This window comes from Gymnogyps californianus, chromosome 4, assembly GCF_018139145.2.
Source record: "Gymnogyps californianus isolate 813 chromosome 4, ASM1813914v2, whole genome shotgun sequence".
Lineage (NCBI taxonomy): Eukaryota > Metazoa > Chordata > Aves > Accipitriformes > Cathartidae > Gymnogyps > Gymnogyps californianus.
The window spans coordinates 29,056,780-29,075,291 of record NC_059474.1 but is presented as its reverse complement, the minus strand read 5'-3'; the positions used below and the strand labels follow the sequence as shown (position 1 = coordinate 29,075,291).

The 18,512-nt window shown below is 43.3% G+C and overlaps 1 protein-coding gene across 1 annotated transcript in view; it reads right to left on the bottom strand.

The window, feature by feature from the left end:
* The window catches only part of GABRB1 (gamma-aminobutyric acid type A receptor subunit beta1), a 145,174-nt gene extending 127,011 nt beyond the window's left edge, over nucleotides 1–18,163 (bottom strand). The window contains exons 1-3 of the mRNA XM_050895555.1: nucleotides 18,078–18,163; nucleotides 17,903–17,994; nucleotides 17,741–17,808 (exon numbers count right to left, since the gene is read on the bottom strand). Of these exons, the coding sequence (XP_050751512.1) occupies nucleotides 17,741–17,808; nucleotides 17,903–17,994; nucleotides 18,078–18,163 (246 nt within the window). The remainder of the gene's footprint in view (nucleotides 1–17,740; nucleotides 17,809–17,902; nucleotides 17,995–18,077) is intronic.
* Nucleotides 18,164–18,512: the final 349 nt, after the last annotated feature.

Below are 18,512 nucleotides of genomic sequence, written 5' to 3'. Positions count from 1 at the left end.
CAGAGGGGATATATTCCTTTTTAGCTGCAGGCTGTATGCCTTTTCATTCCACCTGAGTGCACAGAAACTTGCTCACTGTCCAAATGAACACTCATACAATGCATTTAACTCTCATAATATCCCTGTAAGGTAGGAATCATAACAGAGGAGGAACTGAGGGCCAGAGGAATTGCTGTGTCCCCACAGTCATGCAGAAAAAAGAAAAAAAAAATCCGTGCAAGGAACCCTTTGGTTCCACCTAGGATCTCTCCCCTGAGACCGTTTTTTCTTCTATAATGCAACAATATATAACTGCTGTAGGCACTGATCTCCTGCTGAACATGGAGTGAAATCTAAGGCTTCTGCACTGGTCTCCGAAACACTTTCTGAGCCTGTCCCAAGCCAGCTGAATCGCTGCCTTCTCCTTTGGAATCAGGACCTCCCCTCGCAGCTTTGTTCTGCCACTACAATGACTGTCATGGTTGCTGGGAAGAAGCTTTAACACCTACATACTTCCCCAATTTCAGCACAAAATTCAAAGCTCCTATTGTGGACCTATTCTGATTTCTTAATTTAAAGACAAAGATACAAATAAAATCAAAGGTAGTTGATCACTCATACCTACAAAGAACAGAAGAGATTCTCATTTGTGACTTTTAAAGCTTGTATGTCATTCTGATAATGTAGTTGTGGGTGTGAATAATAAAAAAGAAGATGCATGGGTAGTTGTTCACATTCATTTTGTTTCCGCTGGAGCTGGCTCAATGTAGACTAAGGAGACTGAGATCTCAGATTACTGTCAGAAAGACTGATAGCTTCTTATACCAACATTTAAATGTTAGGTTAGGATGGATGAATATAGCAGCAGGAAAATTGTAAAAAACCTGCAAGGAAAATCAAGTTGTCTGCAAGCCAAGTCTCTGAAATGACAGAGAATATATTCCTGGGAGGATAACAGGCTTTTTGTTTTTTCTCACTTGCTCATCTTCATTTGTTTGCATTTTGCTACTGAGATCTTCTCAAAAGCTTTAGCATAGAAATTAAGCATTTTGAAAAGTTTTTCCTTGCTGTTTGTGTGCATTCAGGACAGTTCAGTTTGTCTTGAGTTTACAAATGTTACAGGTAGCATTTCTGCAAGAAAATGCAATTACTGCAGAAAAGTATAATCAGCTTGAATAAGGTTGGTTTGATTCATTACTGATGCATCCTCACTGATTTCAGTGGAACCTAACCAAAGGACAACGTGGGCTGAGCACTTCTATGATTCTTTGGAGCCAATATTCACTGGAAGAACAGCTAATAAATGGGAATAACTTCTTCCCTGTCTAGATTTCAAATATATTTTTCTTCTACAGAACTTCTATAAAAGATGACTCAAGAGCACATGGATATAGCTAAATATTAGCTAATTAAAGTATTTCAGCCAAAGTGTATTGGTTCCAAATTGGGTTTGGCTGACTATTGTGCAAAGTTTGTCCAGCTTCCTGCTCCAGAGTTCTTGAATATTGCGATGTGTTATGGTGATCACTTCTGTAACTGGAAGGCACGTGAAATACTGACCTTCCATTTGCTTGGACTAATAAGTCCGAAATTATGCATCCTAATGAGTTTATTGGATTCATAATGTTTTAAGTACAGAGCTCCATATTTTTTAATCCCTTTCCACAATATTCTGCTGAACTCTCCATCACTGTAATCATTTGGATGAGAAAAACCCCCACAACAACTAAGGAATGTAGATCTACCTGCTTTAGTTCAAGTTCCCTTCTAACCCCACGAACATCCTTGGAAATACAGCAAACCTGAAACTTATAAAAAATATCAACTGCGCTGTAAGAGGTTCTATGTAGTCCTATAAAACCTAATCTAAACCACAGTATTCCTGTTTTAAATATGGTGAAAAGAATTAGCCATCTGTCATGACAGCAGCTTGACCTGATGGGCCCTGCAGAGTAGCAGTGAGATCAGCGGGGTCCCTGCCGAGCCAGCAGTCCTCTCCTGCAGAGTCAGGTGCTGACGTTGTTCCCTGGAACAACAGGTTGTCGTCAGCAGCTCCTCTTGCACTTGTTCTCTATGATCTGGGGCGCGAGCATCGCTTGGATTTCCGAATACAAGCTGTGCAAGTCATTGAAACCATCAGGTCCTGCAATAAACCCATGTAATAAGCTTGCCTGAATAATACATGTCTGAATCATCTGCAGATTAATATTTAATCTTTTTTTTAAAAAAAAAAAGTTTCCAATAAGATAGTAGCTTAATAGCTATCCTGCTGTGAGAGGAGGGTAGGTATAAGCAGGAGTATTACCTGAAGAGAAGTGACTTGTAAACTAATAAAAAAAAAAAAGTAATCAATTTTATCTTTCCTTTTGAGAAAGAAAAACAACTTTTAAATTGGACAACTTAATGAGCAGTGTTCCTGGATGGTCCTTTGTTCTGTGTTCCCCCTGAGAGAACGAGGCAGTTCAGGAGCTGACCTATCATTTTAATTGCTTGTGGCTTCTGCAGATGTGAAAAGCAAACACCTGACACTGAGGACACTGCTGGCTGCTCTGCTGCTCTTTGCAGTGCTGCACTTGCTCTTAACGACGAGCTGAAGAATATTAATAGCCCTTAAAAATTAATCTATGGTATGTATTTAATGTCTGTTCTTTGACTAACTGGAGTTCTTGCAGGTACTTTGAAGGCACTAAAATAAAATAAAATAAATTAAAATCCATGGTGTTTCATAGTGGGCAGTGTAACAATACCGTACCCAATTCACACTGTGAAGTGTCCAGAGACCAACAGTGACAGTGCAGTATCATGTTATTCATGCGAATAGTCTTGACTCATGCTGTTTGTGTCTCCTCTTGCCTATTCCTCTTCTAGGAGCTACAGCAGTATTACTTACAAAGCATCCCTGTTCCAGTGAGAGATTGAGGAGATCAAACCCAGAGGACAGTAGTTGGACATGGGCCACATTTCTCTATTTTGTCTCTAGCAGTGGTATTTCCATGGTGCTATCTAGAGGGCAGGACAGTGTAAACTGCATTTAGGATTATAGGGTTCTCAGAAGGGAACAGTGACAGATTTGTGTTATGTTTTCAGAACTGGCATGATGAAATGTCCATTGGGATGAGACACACCGGAATGAGGTGGAATTTTTAGCTTCATATTTGAAATTGGCTCACTGAATTGATACAGTGCAAAAATTTCCTCAAAGAGCAACTTTCTCTGATAGACCATGTCACCTTGGTGAGAAAAGCCAGGATGACTGCTGTGAGTTGAATGGTTACTACTTTGTTATGTTTGTTTTCATATTTTCCTGAAATATGCTAGTCCTTCTCATCATCTGCTTTGTGCTTACTCTGAGTTTATAGTAGGAATAATTAAAAGGAAAGACTGTGTTATCTGGAATATAAATATTCCTTAAGATCTCAGAAATTCATACCCCCGGTGTGCTTCTGGAAAACAAACTCATTTCTCTTGACAGTGGGAACTGAAAAGATCTATATTCGGGATTCATTTCCAATTGACACCGCAATGACACTGTATTTGCTCCCTATTAGTTTAGGAATCCATGGAGCATTTAACAAGCTGTGAAGTCTGTCATTGCAGATTTGATTCCCAGCATGTTACTGATGTTTTGCAGCTTACTTTTTTTCCCCCCTAGTTGGTCCTGGCACAGTAGATAAAATAAAGCCAGGATTTACAGGTGGCTGTTAATCCTATGTTTTGTTTCCTTCATAGGAAGCCAGTGACAAAGCTGCACTGCCTGTGAAATGCAATACATGTATGAAGCCTCTGAACCTCATCCATTTCTCTCCTTGACCAGTGTATTGTTTTGACCAGTGAATGGTTTACAAAACAATTGGTTAAAGAAAGGATAAATCATCATGATTTATCATGTGAAGAACACAGGGTGGGAGGGTATCATTCCAGGCTTGGTTATTCTCTCATGCTGAAGAGTAACGACACAGAAAATTATAAGGAAACAAAGGTTCAAAACTGACGTAAACCGGAGAGCTGGACTGCTCCTGCAAACTGCTGAGTAAACTGTTGAGCTGGTAAAGCTAATACGCACTTAATTTTACTGGTGTGAGAAATTTTATCCATGAGCATACTCATTGGAACCAATGGGACTATCAGCATCTAGTCTCCTTGCATGGGACCAGAGTCCTCAGTGCTTTGTGGGAATTAGTACTACCTAGAAGTTCCCGAGATACACAAGCGTGAACACATCTGCCTGAAGCTGACTGCTACTCACGTTACTTCAGCTACACTTAAAGAGTCTCTTCAGGTTAAAAATATGCTGGGGAATTAATTGCACTCCTCTTTTAATATGATTAAGATCCAGAATAATATTTAGACACCGTGTATCTGTTTCAACAGTTTTAACTTTGCTATCTCTTCAGTTCTTTCTATAGGCAATTAAAAAAGACATGACTGAAATTCTTCCATCTCAGCCAAATGGATTGATGAATTTTAATGGAGAACATTTATTCCAACCTTTAATTAAGTTTGGCAGTCTGAAATCATTAATCTTTGCTTTGAAACTACGCACTCTATTGTGAGCATTTAAAACCTTACAACTCAATCTTGCTATAGGGTGGATGTCTGTGTGATAATGCAGCTTTCTAGAAGCTGCCTTTGTGTCTTTTAAATTACCTTTCCTTTGTTCATGACATAACACAAACCATTAAGGATTTGCCCCAGCAGAGGATGGAGCAAACCTCAGTGTGACACTGCTTCGGCCAAAAGCAACCTTTTAATCTTGAAAGGGCATTATAAAGGTCGATAGGCGAGAAATCTAATCTACCTTCTCTAACCCATGTAAATCTTAATACAGAGCTATTCCTTAAAGAAAGAACCAAACAAACTGAATTATCTGGTGTTATTCTGCTAGATTATTCAGTGACTGCTACTACTGATTTCCTTGTGAACATATTTGCAGTAGTTTAGCCTTTGGGGTGGAAATAATTTCATTTTAATATGCTTTTTGGAGCACTGCCAGAGTTACAGGCAGTAATCCCTTATACGTGAGGGAAGAGGAGTTCTACGAGCATGGAAGTGCATGCCTTGAGATCCTGAATTCTTTTTCTAGAGGAAAAAAAGGAGTCTCAAAGAGCATTAAAATATAAAATCTTTCTGGTAGCCATCTTGGACTCTTTCACCAACCGCTAGAAGCCCTTATAGTTGTTTTTTTCAGGCTTTACTGATACTTTAAAATACAGCACACTTAGATGTATGGGAAATGAGACACCCCAGAGAACTCTTCCAGGCAGCTGCTGTTTGGAATACAGCGATCAACAAAATACATCAGCTGGGGATACTTCTGAATGATGGCAATCTCTGGGTTTGATTTAACAGTTTCAGCTGTGGTCCCAGAGTACTTGGCATCCTGTGAATAGGAACAAGTCTTTCTGGTGTTAGCTTTGGAGCTTGTTACTGTTCCTCCCCTGAGGCTGGGATCTTTTCCCACCTCAGGGCGAACTGGTGATGTGATTGTTCCCTCTCTTGGTTGTGCAGCTTCAGCTCCAGGTCTGTACTGAACTGCAGTTGGTAGAGAATTTATGAATACAGCCTAGAGGCAATGGCGTACAAAGTAAAGCTGATTAAAAAAAAAATCACTAAGTTTTGCAGAAACTTGAAATGTATCCCTTAAATCTCCTTACGAAGAAAAATGCTTAGTTTGGAAGATTCTGATATTCTCTCCTTTCCAGAATCAGAAGTAAAAAGGCAATGCAATTGGGGAAAAATGAAAACACAAGCTTTTAATTAAGCCCCTGCCCTGTCCTACACACACACAAGAAAAGAAACATCTTTCAGGTTCCTGGAAGAACTTAAAAGTTAATTTTATGGATTTATTTTTCTCTTTTTAGAAAGCAGCTGCTTTTGGGGAATGGGTCTTTTGCGTGAATCGCCGAGTGTTCCATTATTAAAGAATAATTTGGGACCCTGAATGTTTCAAAAGGTTTGTGCCACTGAACTGTGGGGTTCGTGCATGCTAACAGACCACAAGCTGGAAGTTTCCAGCAGTCACAGGACAACCATGTTGTTTGATGCGGGTGCACAAAACAGACAGTGCTGGGGAAAACCTTGGATTTTCTCATCCACATAACTGAAAGGCGTATCTCACTGCAGGTATACCCCTTATTTAGTGAAATCCTAGACACCCCAAACTGGGTGCTAAATCTTTCACTACACAGGGGGAGGGTGTCACCCCTCCCATTTCATATGCACCACTGCTTTAAGAAAGCGTGTAGTCCTTTCCTTTGCAGGTGGTCACTTGCTCACTCCAGTGGAAGAGATTTTTGATGGTTCATCACAGTAATACCATCACATTTCAGACTTGCAGTTGTTTTGGTTTTTTTTTTTTACTCCATGCTCAGGAGAAACAAGAAGGTAAGAAGCAGGTTACCAAAAAGATTATGTTAAAAATTCAACTGACTCTAGTAATTTTCTGTCCTTTGTTATCTTGTGCTATTCTGTTGCATTCCTGGAATATGTTTTAAACAAATGGGAAGTGTGACTGCTTTATTTCTTGTCTTCAGAAATGTAAAGTCTGCACAGGTTGTATTATCTGGCTGGACTACAGATGTGTCAGGATGCCCTGTGGTGTCAGGTGTAAAATCTGGGCTAAAAGATGAAGTACACAGGTCAGAACTGAGCTTATTAGCTCTTGAGAAAAGCCAGAAAGTGAGGGTAAGCCACCTGCAGTGGCTAGAAAGAGAAACAATTGAGGGAGTCAGGAGAGTTGGCCTTGTAGGAAACTGTGAGTTTAACATTAGATAAAAGAATCACATCTTTTCTATGAAGGGCGTTCACAGCTAGCTTGTTTAAACCTTGAAATCAGGGAAGTATTATGCCTGTCAGGCTAAAAAGAAAATTTGGAATACAGCTTGTATCAACCCTGAAGCTGGTCTCAGGTTAGTTTAACTTTTGAAAAATTAAGATATATCTGCTTTCTGGATCATATGAAACAACATTTAAGTTATCGCTTTATCCTTTTTGCCTACTTGTTAATTTTGTTGAAGAACAGCTTATTCACGTAGTCAAATGAAAAATAACCCAACAAAACACCCAGTAACAGTGACCCAGTCGTTTAACCTCAAGTTGCCTATTTCTACATTCATTCCGTGTTTCACTCTTTAATATAATTACTTCTGTTTGGAATAGACAGTGATGAAATGATCTGACCTTTATGTATTATTACTTGATTAGTTTTTTCATATTTGCTGGGAAAAAATAAAACCAGTTGCTGAACATTCTTATTAATATTCATTTCAAGTGCTTTTGCATGTCCTTCATGCTCTTCAAGAGAGTTGCTATATAACAGAAAAGTACTTCTCCTTTCTTCTTCTGCACTACAGCAAAGCAAATTTTCATTAGTAATTATTGAGTTTTATGACTTTAAAAAATCAGTTTAATCTGTATGAACATCTTCAGGCAAATATATTTAGACCAAGGACCATTTATTATCATTGTGACTACCCTGATCACTTCTGTTGCCTCACTGGCTGAGCTGAAGGACTTTGACTTTTTACTTCTCCAGGAACCAGACTTAAGATTACAAAAAATGAGACTTGGCTGCTCTGATGGAAAAGTATGAGATGGGGTTCATAATGCTGATTTGGTTCCCTAGTGTAGAGTCCGTTTCCTACATTGAGATTCACAACAGCTACCGCGCTAAATTCTCAGATACTTAATCCAGACAGGGAGAAAGAACAAGATGACGTGTGAAACTCTGGCTACGTCTATAAACACAGCTTAAGCCTCCCTCAGCCTGCAAAAAGTACCTTAAGATAACCTGCACCCAGCCTCTACCATTCCTAAAATTGGGGTCCAATGCATGAGCACTGGCCTGCCAGGATTAATGGGCAAACTTTCAGTGCCTTGCTTCCAAGCCTTACCCAGCCTGAGTGTTTAAACCCACAGATTTAGCTTCTCTTGACTAAACACCTACCAGTGTAGGATGCCACAGCCACCTGGGCTGGCGTCAGCCCCAAAGTAAGGGGAAGCCCTTCTGTTCTTCTAGGCCCTGTAGGCATCTATATCCTTGCCTTGGATTTATAGGCAAATTTGAAAACTTTTGTGTATATACATATATTTTGTCAAGTTCATCTTGTGTGATCGTCCCAGAACTCTTGAAATTAGGCACAGCTGACTATCGGTGAATGTTTATTAATGTTAAGGGGAGTTCTGCCTCCTGAATGTGTTAACCAATTTTATTTTATAAAATAGAAAAATTCAGCTATAAAGTCAGACCAGGTTGCTCACGGCTTGATCCAGTCAGGTCTTGCAGACCACCAAGGATGGAGACTGTACAACCTCCCTGGGCATCCTGCTTCTCTCCTGGACTGTCCTCAAAGAGTAAAAAACCCTCTTCCTTACATCCAGTCTGAACCTCTTTTATTTCCCTTCATGTTTGTCATCTCTTGTCCTCCCACCATGTTCCTCTGTGAAGAGCCTAGTTCCATTTTCTCCCTAACCTTTTCACAGGTCCTGGGAAGCTGCCTCTGAACCATCTCTTTCCAGGCTGAACAAGCCCTGGTCCCAGAGCCTCTCCTCACAGAGCAACTGCTCCAGCCATGATCAGCTTGGTGGCTCTCTACTGAACTTGCTTCTGTTCAACATCTTTCTTGTATTGGCTGGGGGGGGAGCCAAAACTGGATGCAGTACCTAGATGTGGTCTAGTGAGTCCTAAGTAGAGATAATCAGTTCCCTCAACCTACAGGCTGCCCTCCTGTTCTTGCAGCTCCGGACGCAGATGTTCTTCTTTACTGCTGTTTATACAACTGAACAAAACTCTAATCCTCTGTTTCAACCTGCAGAGTGATATTTGCTCAGACAAAGACTACTTATTCATTTGGCTGGGTTATGATGTTCAGACTGTCTGGAACATATTCTGTTGATTTCCGCCATTTTTGGAAGGAAATTGAGCAGTTAGACTGGTGATAAACAGCAAACACAGCAAACCTGTGCAGATCCCAGAAGAAGTAAAATATATCAACACTGTTATGTGGGAAATGACTGTGAAAATTCAAACAGAAAACGCATGAAGTATCCCAGAAAGACACTCTGAAGGCCAAGAAGACTCTTTCTAGAGATCTTATGGGGGGAGAACACAAGTTTGTTCATTTTTCCACACTTGCAGAACTGTTCACTACCCAAACTGAACAAAGAAAGATGCTCTGAACTAACTAATATAGTTGAGCCTTCAGACAGAGAACTGTTTATAAGCCTCTAAAGTAATAATCTGTAAACTTCTAGTACATTAGAAAATGCATTTCTCTTGCATTCAATTTCTAATGTAAGCTAGTGTTTCAGCAGTTGGCCTGGGAGCAGTCCTAAAGCAAGAAAAAAAGAGAAATACTATATTGCTTCCAGGGAAAGCTAAGTAAGTGTAGTAGAAAAGGATGTCTGACAACACGGGCAGTGGAGCTTTAAGTACTGTGGGAGACACTTCATTCTCCAAACCAATCGTAATCTGCAGTCATGACACTACTCTGTGCTGCAAACACATGACTTCATCATTCAGCATAAGCCATGGTGTCAAAGATGCACCAGAAGATAATGGCTGTCTCTATGTCTAATTTCTCATGTATAATCATAAGGGCTAGAAGGATTGAGATGGAATATGAGAAGGTGGTATCACATGAAATGGATGAGAAAATAAAATCTAAGCAGCTGGCTTATTTAATTATCAGTTTTCCCAAAAGGTCACAAAAAGTGAGTGGTTTAAGCTAAATGAAATTCTTTCTGGGGTAAAAAGACATTATCCAACAGGTTGGAATGTTGACAGCATAAAAGACAGACTACTTTAGGAGAAATCTTGAGAACCAGGTAGTGACTTTTGAGCAGTAGACAACAGATGATATCCTGCTTCTCTGCAAGATTGTGGCTTATTTGGGAAATCAGATAAACGTAAAAGCCTTGAGCAAAAGTGACTTGGGGTGTACAGAAGCTAAAGCATTATACATTCTTTCCATGTTTTCTTTACCCTCTTTTTGCTGGGACACAAAACCTTCAATCTGCTATCATACAAACCAAATCTTCATCATCAGTGTAAAATCAGTATGGTAGGTCAGGAAGTGTTCCCAATATAAAATAATGGACTTTTTTTTTTTTTTTTGGTGTCTCTTTTAACTGCTCTATAAAAGGTTATCACGTGCACTGGTTTTCAAAACTTTAGAACATGTACAGCTATCTTTTCCCTATTATAAAGATTTGACCACCTGCTCAGTAGGTGTCCTGGTTTCGGCTGGGATAGAGTTAATTTTTGTCTTAGTAGCTGGTACAGTGCTGTGTTTTGGATTTAGTGTGAGAATAATGTTGATGACACTCTGATGTTTTAGTTGTTGCTAAGTAGTGCTTCTCTTAAGCCAAGGACTTTTCAGTTTCCCATGCTCTGCCAGCAAGCAGGTGTGCAAGAAGCTGGGAGGGAGCATAGCCAGGGCAGCTGACCCAAACTAGCCAAAGAGATATTCCATACCGTGGAACATCATGCCCAGTATATAAACAGGGGGGAGTTGGCCAGGAGGGGCAGATCGCTGCTGGGGCATCAGTCAGCGGGTGGTGAGCAACTGCATTGTGCATCACTTGTCTTTTCTTGGGTGTTATTTCTTTTTTTTGTTGTATTCCTTTTCATTACAATTATACAAATAGGTTCTACCCCTTTATAGCTTGATGACATCGTTGTATGGGGCAACACAGCAGCAGAAGTTTTTGAGAAAGGGAAGAAAATAATCCAAATCCTTCTGAAGGCCGGTTTTGCCATAAAACAGAGTAAGGTGAAGGGACCCACACAGGAGATTCAGTTTTTAGGAATAAAATGGCAAGATGGGCATCATCATATCCCAATGGATGTGATCAACAAAATAGCAGCTATGTCTCCACCAACTAGTAAACAGGAAACACAAGCCTTCTTAGGTGTTGTAGGTTTTTGGAGAATGCATATTCCAAATTATAGTCTGATTGTAAACCCTCTCTATCAAGTGACCCGGAAGAGGAACTATTTTAAATGGGGCCCTTAGCAACAACAAGCCTTTAAACAGATTAAATGGGAGATAGTTCATGCAGTAGCCCTTGGGCCAGTCCGGGCAGGACCAGATGTTAAAAATGTGCTTTACACCGCAGCCGGGGATAAGGGCCCTACCTGGAGTCTCTGGCAGAAAGCACCTGGGGAGACCCGAGGTCGACCTCTAGGGTTTTGGAGTCAGGGATATCGAGGATCTGAGGCCTGCTATACTCCAACTGAAAAGGAGATATTAGCAGCATATGAAGGAGTTCGAGCTGCTTCAGAAGTGGTTGGTACTGAAACACAGCTCCTATTAGCACCCCGACTGCCACTGCTAGGCTGGATGTTCAAAGGGAAGGTCCCTTCTACAGATCATGCAACTGATGCTACGTGGAGTAAGTGGGCTGCACTGATCACACAACAAAGTCGAATAGGAAATCCCAGTCACCCAGGAATTTTGGAAGTGATCACAGACTGGCCAGAAGGCAAAGATGTTGGAATATTGCCAAAGGAGGAGGTAACACGTGCTGAAGAGGCACCATTGTATAATAAACTGCCAGAAAATGAGAGGCAATATGCCCCGTTCACTGATGGGTCCTGTTACATTGTAGGAAAGCATCGAAGGTGGAAGGGGGCTGTATGGAGTCCTATGCGACAAGTTGCAGAAACTGCAGGAGAAGGTGAATCGAGTCAGTTTGCAGAGGTGAAAGCCATCCAGCTGGCTTTAGACATTGCTGAATGAGAAAAGTGGCCAGTGCTCTATCTCTGTACTGACTCATGGATGGTGGCAAATGCTCTGTGGGGGTGGTTGCAGCAATGGAAGTGGAGTAACTGGCAACGCAGAGGTAAATCCATCTGGGCTGCCGCATTGTGGCAAGACATTGCTGCCCGGCTACAGAACCTGGTTGTGAAAGTACATCACGTAGATGCCCACGTACCTAAGAGTCAGGCCACTGAAGAACATCAAGACAACCAACAGGTAGACAAGGCTGCTAGGATTGAAGTGGCTTAGGTAGATCTGGATTGGCAGCATAAGGATGAATTATTTATGGCTCAGTGGGCCCATGACACCTCAGGCCATCAAGGAAGAGATGCAACATATAGATGGGCTCGTGATCGAGGGGTGGACCTGACCATGGACACTATCGCACAGGTCATCCATGAATGTGAAACATGCGCTGCAATTAAGCAAGCTAAGTGGTTAAAGCCTCTTTGGTATGGAGGATGATGGCTGAAATACAAGTATGGAGAGGCCTGGCAGATCGACCATATCACAATCCCACAAACCCGTCAAGGCAAGCGCCATGTGCTTACAATGGTGGAAGCAACCACCGGCTGGCTGGAAACATATCCCGTGCCCCATGCCACCGCCCAGAACACTATCCTGGGCCTTGAAAAGCAAATCTTATGGCTACACGGTACCCCAGAAAGAATTGAGTCAGACAACGGGACTCATTTCCGAAACAATCTCATAGACACCTGGGCCAAAGAGCATGGCATTGAGTGGGTGTATCACATCCCCTATCATGCACCAGCCTCGGGGAAAATCGAGCGATACAATGGGTTGTTAAAGACTACATTGAGAGCAATGGGTGGTGGGACCTTCAAACATTGGGATACACATCTAGCAAAGGCCACCTGGTTAGTCAACACTAGAGGATCTGTCAATCGACCTGGCCCTGCCCAATCAGAACTTTTACGTACTGTAGAAGGGGATAAAGTTCCTGTGGTGCACATGAGAAATATGCTAGGGAAAACGGTCTGGGTTACTCCTGCCTCAGGCAAAGGCAAACCCATTCGTGGGATTGCTTTTGCTCAAGGACCTGGGTGCACTTGGTGGGTGATGCGGAAGGATGGGGAATTTTGATGTGTGCCTCAAGAGGATTTGATTTTAGGTGAAAACAGCCAATAGATTAAATTGTATGATGTTGATCGCTATATAATCCTGCCATTGTATGTCATCATTATTATAATTGTTATATGCTATATTAATGGTATTACAGTAAGAATCACTTAGATTAATAAAGAAGGAACTTTGATAAAACTGAGTGAAGTGCAGTAGTGATGGAACCAGGACTGACTTCAGCATGCAACAATCCAACATTACATCCCCCTGCTGCTGCCCACTGCACCACACCAAAGCCCAATTCTGTTCTGCCGACTGAGCGGACCTTGCGCCACCCCTCCTGTCCAGACAGACTGTTATGACAGATGGAGCCCAAAGTCATAGACTGAATGAACTCAACAGACATTTGACAGCAATGGCCCATAGACCGACGGAATGGTATCTGTGTGTGTATATTAAAAGACAGGAAAAGTGATGGTGATTAATTGGAAAATGTATCAGAAGGTGTGGGATCTGAGCATGACATAAATGGCATAGAATAAAGGGTGGATATTGTCCTGGTTTCAGCTGGGATAGAGTTAATTTTCGTCTTAGTAGCTGGTACAGTGCTGTGTTTTGGATTTAGTGTGAGAATGATGTTGATAACACTCTGATGTTTTAGTTGTTGCTAAGTAGCGCTTATCTTAAGCCAAGGACTTTTCAGTTTCCCATGCTCTGCCAGCAAGCAGGTGTGCAAGAAGCTGGGAGGGAGCATAGCCGGGGCAGCTGGCCCAAACTAGCCAAAGAGATATTCCATACCGTGGAACATCATGCCCGGTATATAAACAGGGGGGAGTTGGCCAGGAGGCACGGATTGCTGCTCGTGCATCAGTCAGCGGGTGGTGAGCAATTGTATTGTGCATCACTTGTCTTTTCTTGGGTGTTATTTCTTTTTTTTTTGTTGTATTCCTTTTCATTACTATTATTATGTTATTATTATTATTCTTAGTAGTGTATTTTATTTTAGTTTAGTTATTAAACTGTTCTTACCTCAACCCATGAGTTTTACCTTTTTTTTTTCCCCTCCTCCCCACCCCCCTGGGAGGGGGGAGGGGGAAGCAACTGTGTGGTGCTCAGTTGCTGGCTGGGGTTAAACCACGACAGCAGGAAATAATTTTAGAGAAAATTATGTCATGTACTGCATGTGAATTTTTTTACAGAGTCCAGCTACTTCTTGACTGTTTCCTAGCAGATATAGCAATATGCTATTTGTTTGCTTGCCCTGAAGCTTGAAGGTAGTTATGATGAATCATGCTATCCATGTTTATTCTTGATGTACAAGCAGCACCTTCTGTTAGCCATGTAAAGGTATCAGAGTAAACCAGACCATTCACATCACAGCAGCTTAATAGCTTTAGTCTTAGCATGGTTCTTAATGATCTCTTTATATTCATATAAATGTCTGATATACTTCTAAAGGAACTCTGTCACGGATGAAAGTTAGCTGAACAGTCATTAACTGAAACAAAGCGAAGGGTCATGTTGTACCTTTGGAAGGGAACGCTTCCAGTTACTGTAGCAAGGATGTGAAAATCTGATAGAAACAGATTAAAATTTATACTATGGTATATTAGGGAGAAACTACAGTTAGAACCAGGCAACAGTCATTAGCACTTTTACTTTCTACTTCTCCTGCTTGTTTGATGTATGACAGGCTCTTCAGCTTATTACCTGCAAAAATCAACATAAGACAACATATCTGATGCCAAATGGGAGAGTGATGAGAATGAGTGCTTCAATTAATCCTTCTGTAAAAGTTGCTATGGCAGCTCACCACAGTATTATTGAACTACCAAGCAGCTATAAAACAATGCAGTTTAAAGAGCTGAACAGATAAGGACCTAGTACTCAGGGGAAATAACAGAAAGGTTGACTTCAAGGCTGTGCAAGTCTCGATTCATTAACTGAGTGAAGTATTTCACAACAGTTTAATATATTTGAAGAAGCCACTACAACTAGACAAGCTGCTTGAGCAGACAGTTATTACTGATGGTGTTCACAGAATTCACAATAGTTCTGTTGTCTATATTCCAACTTTTTACCTGAGGACTGGATTTACTCAGACATACAGATCAGCCTATTGACTTGGCAGACAGCCTACAACCATGACAAATCCTCAGCTAATGCACCAAAGGGGTACACCTCCTTCATGGCCTAGATATAATTTTTTTTTTAATCTTTACTCTTATTTAAGCACTGAGACTGGAATAGAAAATTTAACCCTGCCTGTGGGTACCAGGATTTGGAATAGCTGCCTCTGTCATTCTGGAAATAAGGTTTCATGCACCTGAGGAGACCCAAGGGATGAGACAACTCCCTCCAATACTGCTAGGGTGAGACTGAAACAGAGCTGTGGTGGAGTCCAACCAGACTCTCTTGCCAGCAGGAGCTCACACAATGAGGATGTCGCTCTCTCTGTTCATGTTACTGGTTTCTTTCAGCAACAAAACTGCCCTATAGACAACAGAAGCTATAAACTAGCATCTTCTGGTAAACACTTCTGGCCCTGAAGCCACAGAATGGTAGCTCTTACTAAACAAAGAAAAAAATAATCTACAAGGCAACAGTTTAAAAGGAAAGAAGGTGAATGATTCACAGGTTGCTGCAACATTAAGCATTTCAAGACTGTGATTCTCAGAAAAAGTACTAGAATAAAGCATTATTTTACTAGGGAGAAAAATTTTTCTTAAGCTGAGATATTGATCCCCTCATTTCTGCATGGATGAAATTACTGATCATTGTCCCAAAGCCTATGTAACAGTCTCTAGCAACACAATAAAGACCTTGCAACAAAAGAACACTCTAGACATGGGTACGTACAGGTAAACACTTGTGATACAGGAGAGCCCCTTTCAGACTGACTCAGAATGGAGACTGTTTTTTCCGTATTTTGCCTTAAGGAACGGGCTATTGGCTATACCTGGGAATGGTTGCTTCCTTCCATGGTGAGAGATGTGGTATTTTATGAAATGAAAACATCTTCTTACTTTTTTGACCAGTCTTAGTCAAGCTGCCCCCCCAGTACACAGAGATTAGTCAAAGAATCCATCTAGCATGTAACTTTCCTTGATTAAAAACCAGAAAGTTCAAATTACAGTTTCCCAGGGGCTGTGCAAGCGTCGGAATGCAAAAGGAAGCTGCATGCTGGATCCATCAAAGTTAAGCAGAAATGCTGTGAGCTGGTGCAATGCAATTAATGCCCTGTGACACTGCCACTGGAAACCGTCACATTCACTCCCCCCAAATTAACAGCATTTCAGGTGTTGAGACTTTACAAGATAAGTTCTGGATGTTTCAGAGCAGGTATTCTGGTAATGATGTTTGCTGGGTTTGGCTTTCCCAGGGCGTACCGCTTTGTAGAAGTAGCAATCCCATTACAGGGTGGTATAAACAGTTTGGAGTTGGAGTAGATCTGTTCTTCGACTATTTTGATAAGGTCTGTTCTGTTTTCTCTGCCTCATCTGCACAGTCTCTACCATGTTCCTCCCTGAAAGTACAATACAGCAACAGGAACTCCAGGAGCTGAAACTTGAAAAATGTTGTCTTTGTGTGGTATTAGCACTCTGCAGAGCCTGGTATGCTACACGCAATGTGACAAATCTGCTTTCCTCCCCATTCTGCCAAGTATATTCATCAGCAAATTTAAGTTACACACAAACAGGAACTGTGTATATATAACAAACAACAGAAAAAACTAAATATGAAAATGAAAACAATCTCTGAAGAGATTGTTTTAATGACTACTATTAACAAATACACCAAGGAAAAAATCCCCACTCTTGGGTAAATTACTTTGGATGGGCAAATACCACCTTTTTTTGGGTGAAATAAACTGCTGATCAGGATGGAAATGTAAGGCTTCTAGCTTCTTTTAACTAAATAGGTGTTCCTCTATGGAAAGAAAGCATCTTAGATTTTCATATGAGACCAAATGTAAGAAAAGAGAGTAAGAGCAAAATGCCCATGGTGCGTACTTATCCAACACAATTTTGTAAAATGTTTGAACTTGTAACTGATTTTTCATTTTCTTTGGGGAAAAGGCTGTCAAATGAGACAAGCACTATACAGACACATTTTTGCTCTTTAAGCCTGCATGACTATTAGCATTCCTTCCAGCAGCAAAACTGAAATCAAATGCAGTATGTTTCACACCTGTAGCTATGAGACTTTTCCGATTTTGATAGCTGGATAGGCAATGCCCCTGTGTACTTAATCTGCAATGTTGGGTTTTTTTCGCTTCTACAAGAGAGTGTTTTCTAGAAGCTCCTTCTTCTTTTCTTTTTGCACCTTTTACTCAACGCCACTAGCTTGCAAAGTGAAGCGTCTAACTCTTTAAACCACTTAACATGAAAAAATGCACATCTGTCCACCTGCTGCTACAGCTCAAGAAACTCCAACATTTCTGAAGACAGCTGTTGACTATGCAAAGGGCAAACCAGTGCAAGCAGAACCCAGAACCTCAAACCTGTAGCAGGTATTTTGGTCAAGGCAGGCGGCACTTCTGGAGTGCCAATTCAGGCATGCAAACATTATCTCAACAACGCAAATAACTTTTCCTAGCAATCGCGACGCGCGCTTGGCTATTTTATAGCATCTGCTGTCGCTCGGGAGGTAGCCCCCTCTGCAGCCGGGCACCCGGCAGGTTACAGCCCGTCCCCGCCGCTCTTGCGCTGCCGGCGGGGACGAGCTCGCCCCGCCGGGTGGCTGGCTGCCTCCGCACCTGCGGGGCGGCGCGGAGCTCCGCGGCGCGGCCGGCAGGCGGCGCTGTGGCGCGGGAGGGGGGGGAGCGCGCCGCACCGCTCCGGCCGGGCGCGGCGGGGAGCCGGCGGCAGCACCCTCCGTCCGGCCCGGCCCGGCCCGGCCCGCGGGTTACTCACCATGTTGACTTCCGAGACCACGTCGATGCTGGCGATCTCTATTCGCATGCCCACGTCCACGGGTGGACCTGCGGGGAGCGGGAGGCGGCGTTAGCCGGCGGGGGGGGGGGGGGGGGCGCTCGAGGAGCTGGGGCGCGGGTAGGGGGAGCGCGGGCGCCTCACCTCCGAAGTCGGGCCGGAGGCGGATGTCGTAGCCCTGGAGCAGCCTGTCCACCGTCTCCTTCACGTAGGACATGTTGCTGGGCCCGTCGGCGCTGCGGGAAGGAGCACAAGCGGGTTAGGGAGGCGGGTTAGGGAGGCGGCCCCGCGCCCGCGCCCGCGCCCCTCCGCCGCTCACCTGCGCGCCGCGCACGCCACGGCCAGCACCAGCGGCAGCGACAGAGCCCTCGGGCCGTCCCGCTTCGCCGCCGCCGCCCCCCCCATCCCGGCCCCGGCCGCGCCGCCGCCTCGCGGGGGAAGAGCCGCGGACTGCAACTTGGTGCGGAGCGGAGCAACAATTCCCCACAGCGCGACGCATGCGCGGAGCGGGGCGCCGCGGCCCCCGGGGCGCACCTCTGCCCGCCACGGCCCGCGTACGGCGCCCCCCGCCAGGGCCTGCCCCGGGCCCCGCCGGGCCGGGCCGCACCGCGCCGGACCCCGCCCCGCCGCGGAGGGTCTGAGGGCGGCGTCCCGGCAACAGGTGCCGGCGGCGGGGCGGCCCTGCGGCAGCGGGCGGCGAAGCCAAGCGGCTGGCTGGGCAGATCGGGACCGAGAGCCCCCCGGGCTGCCGTGG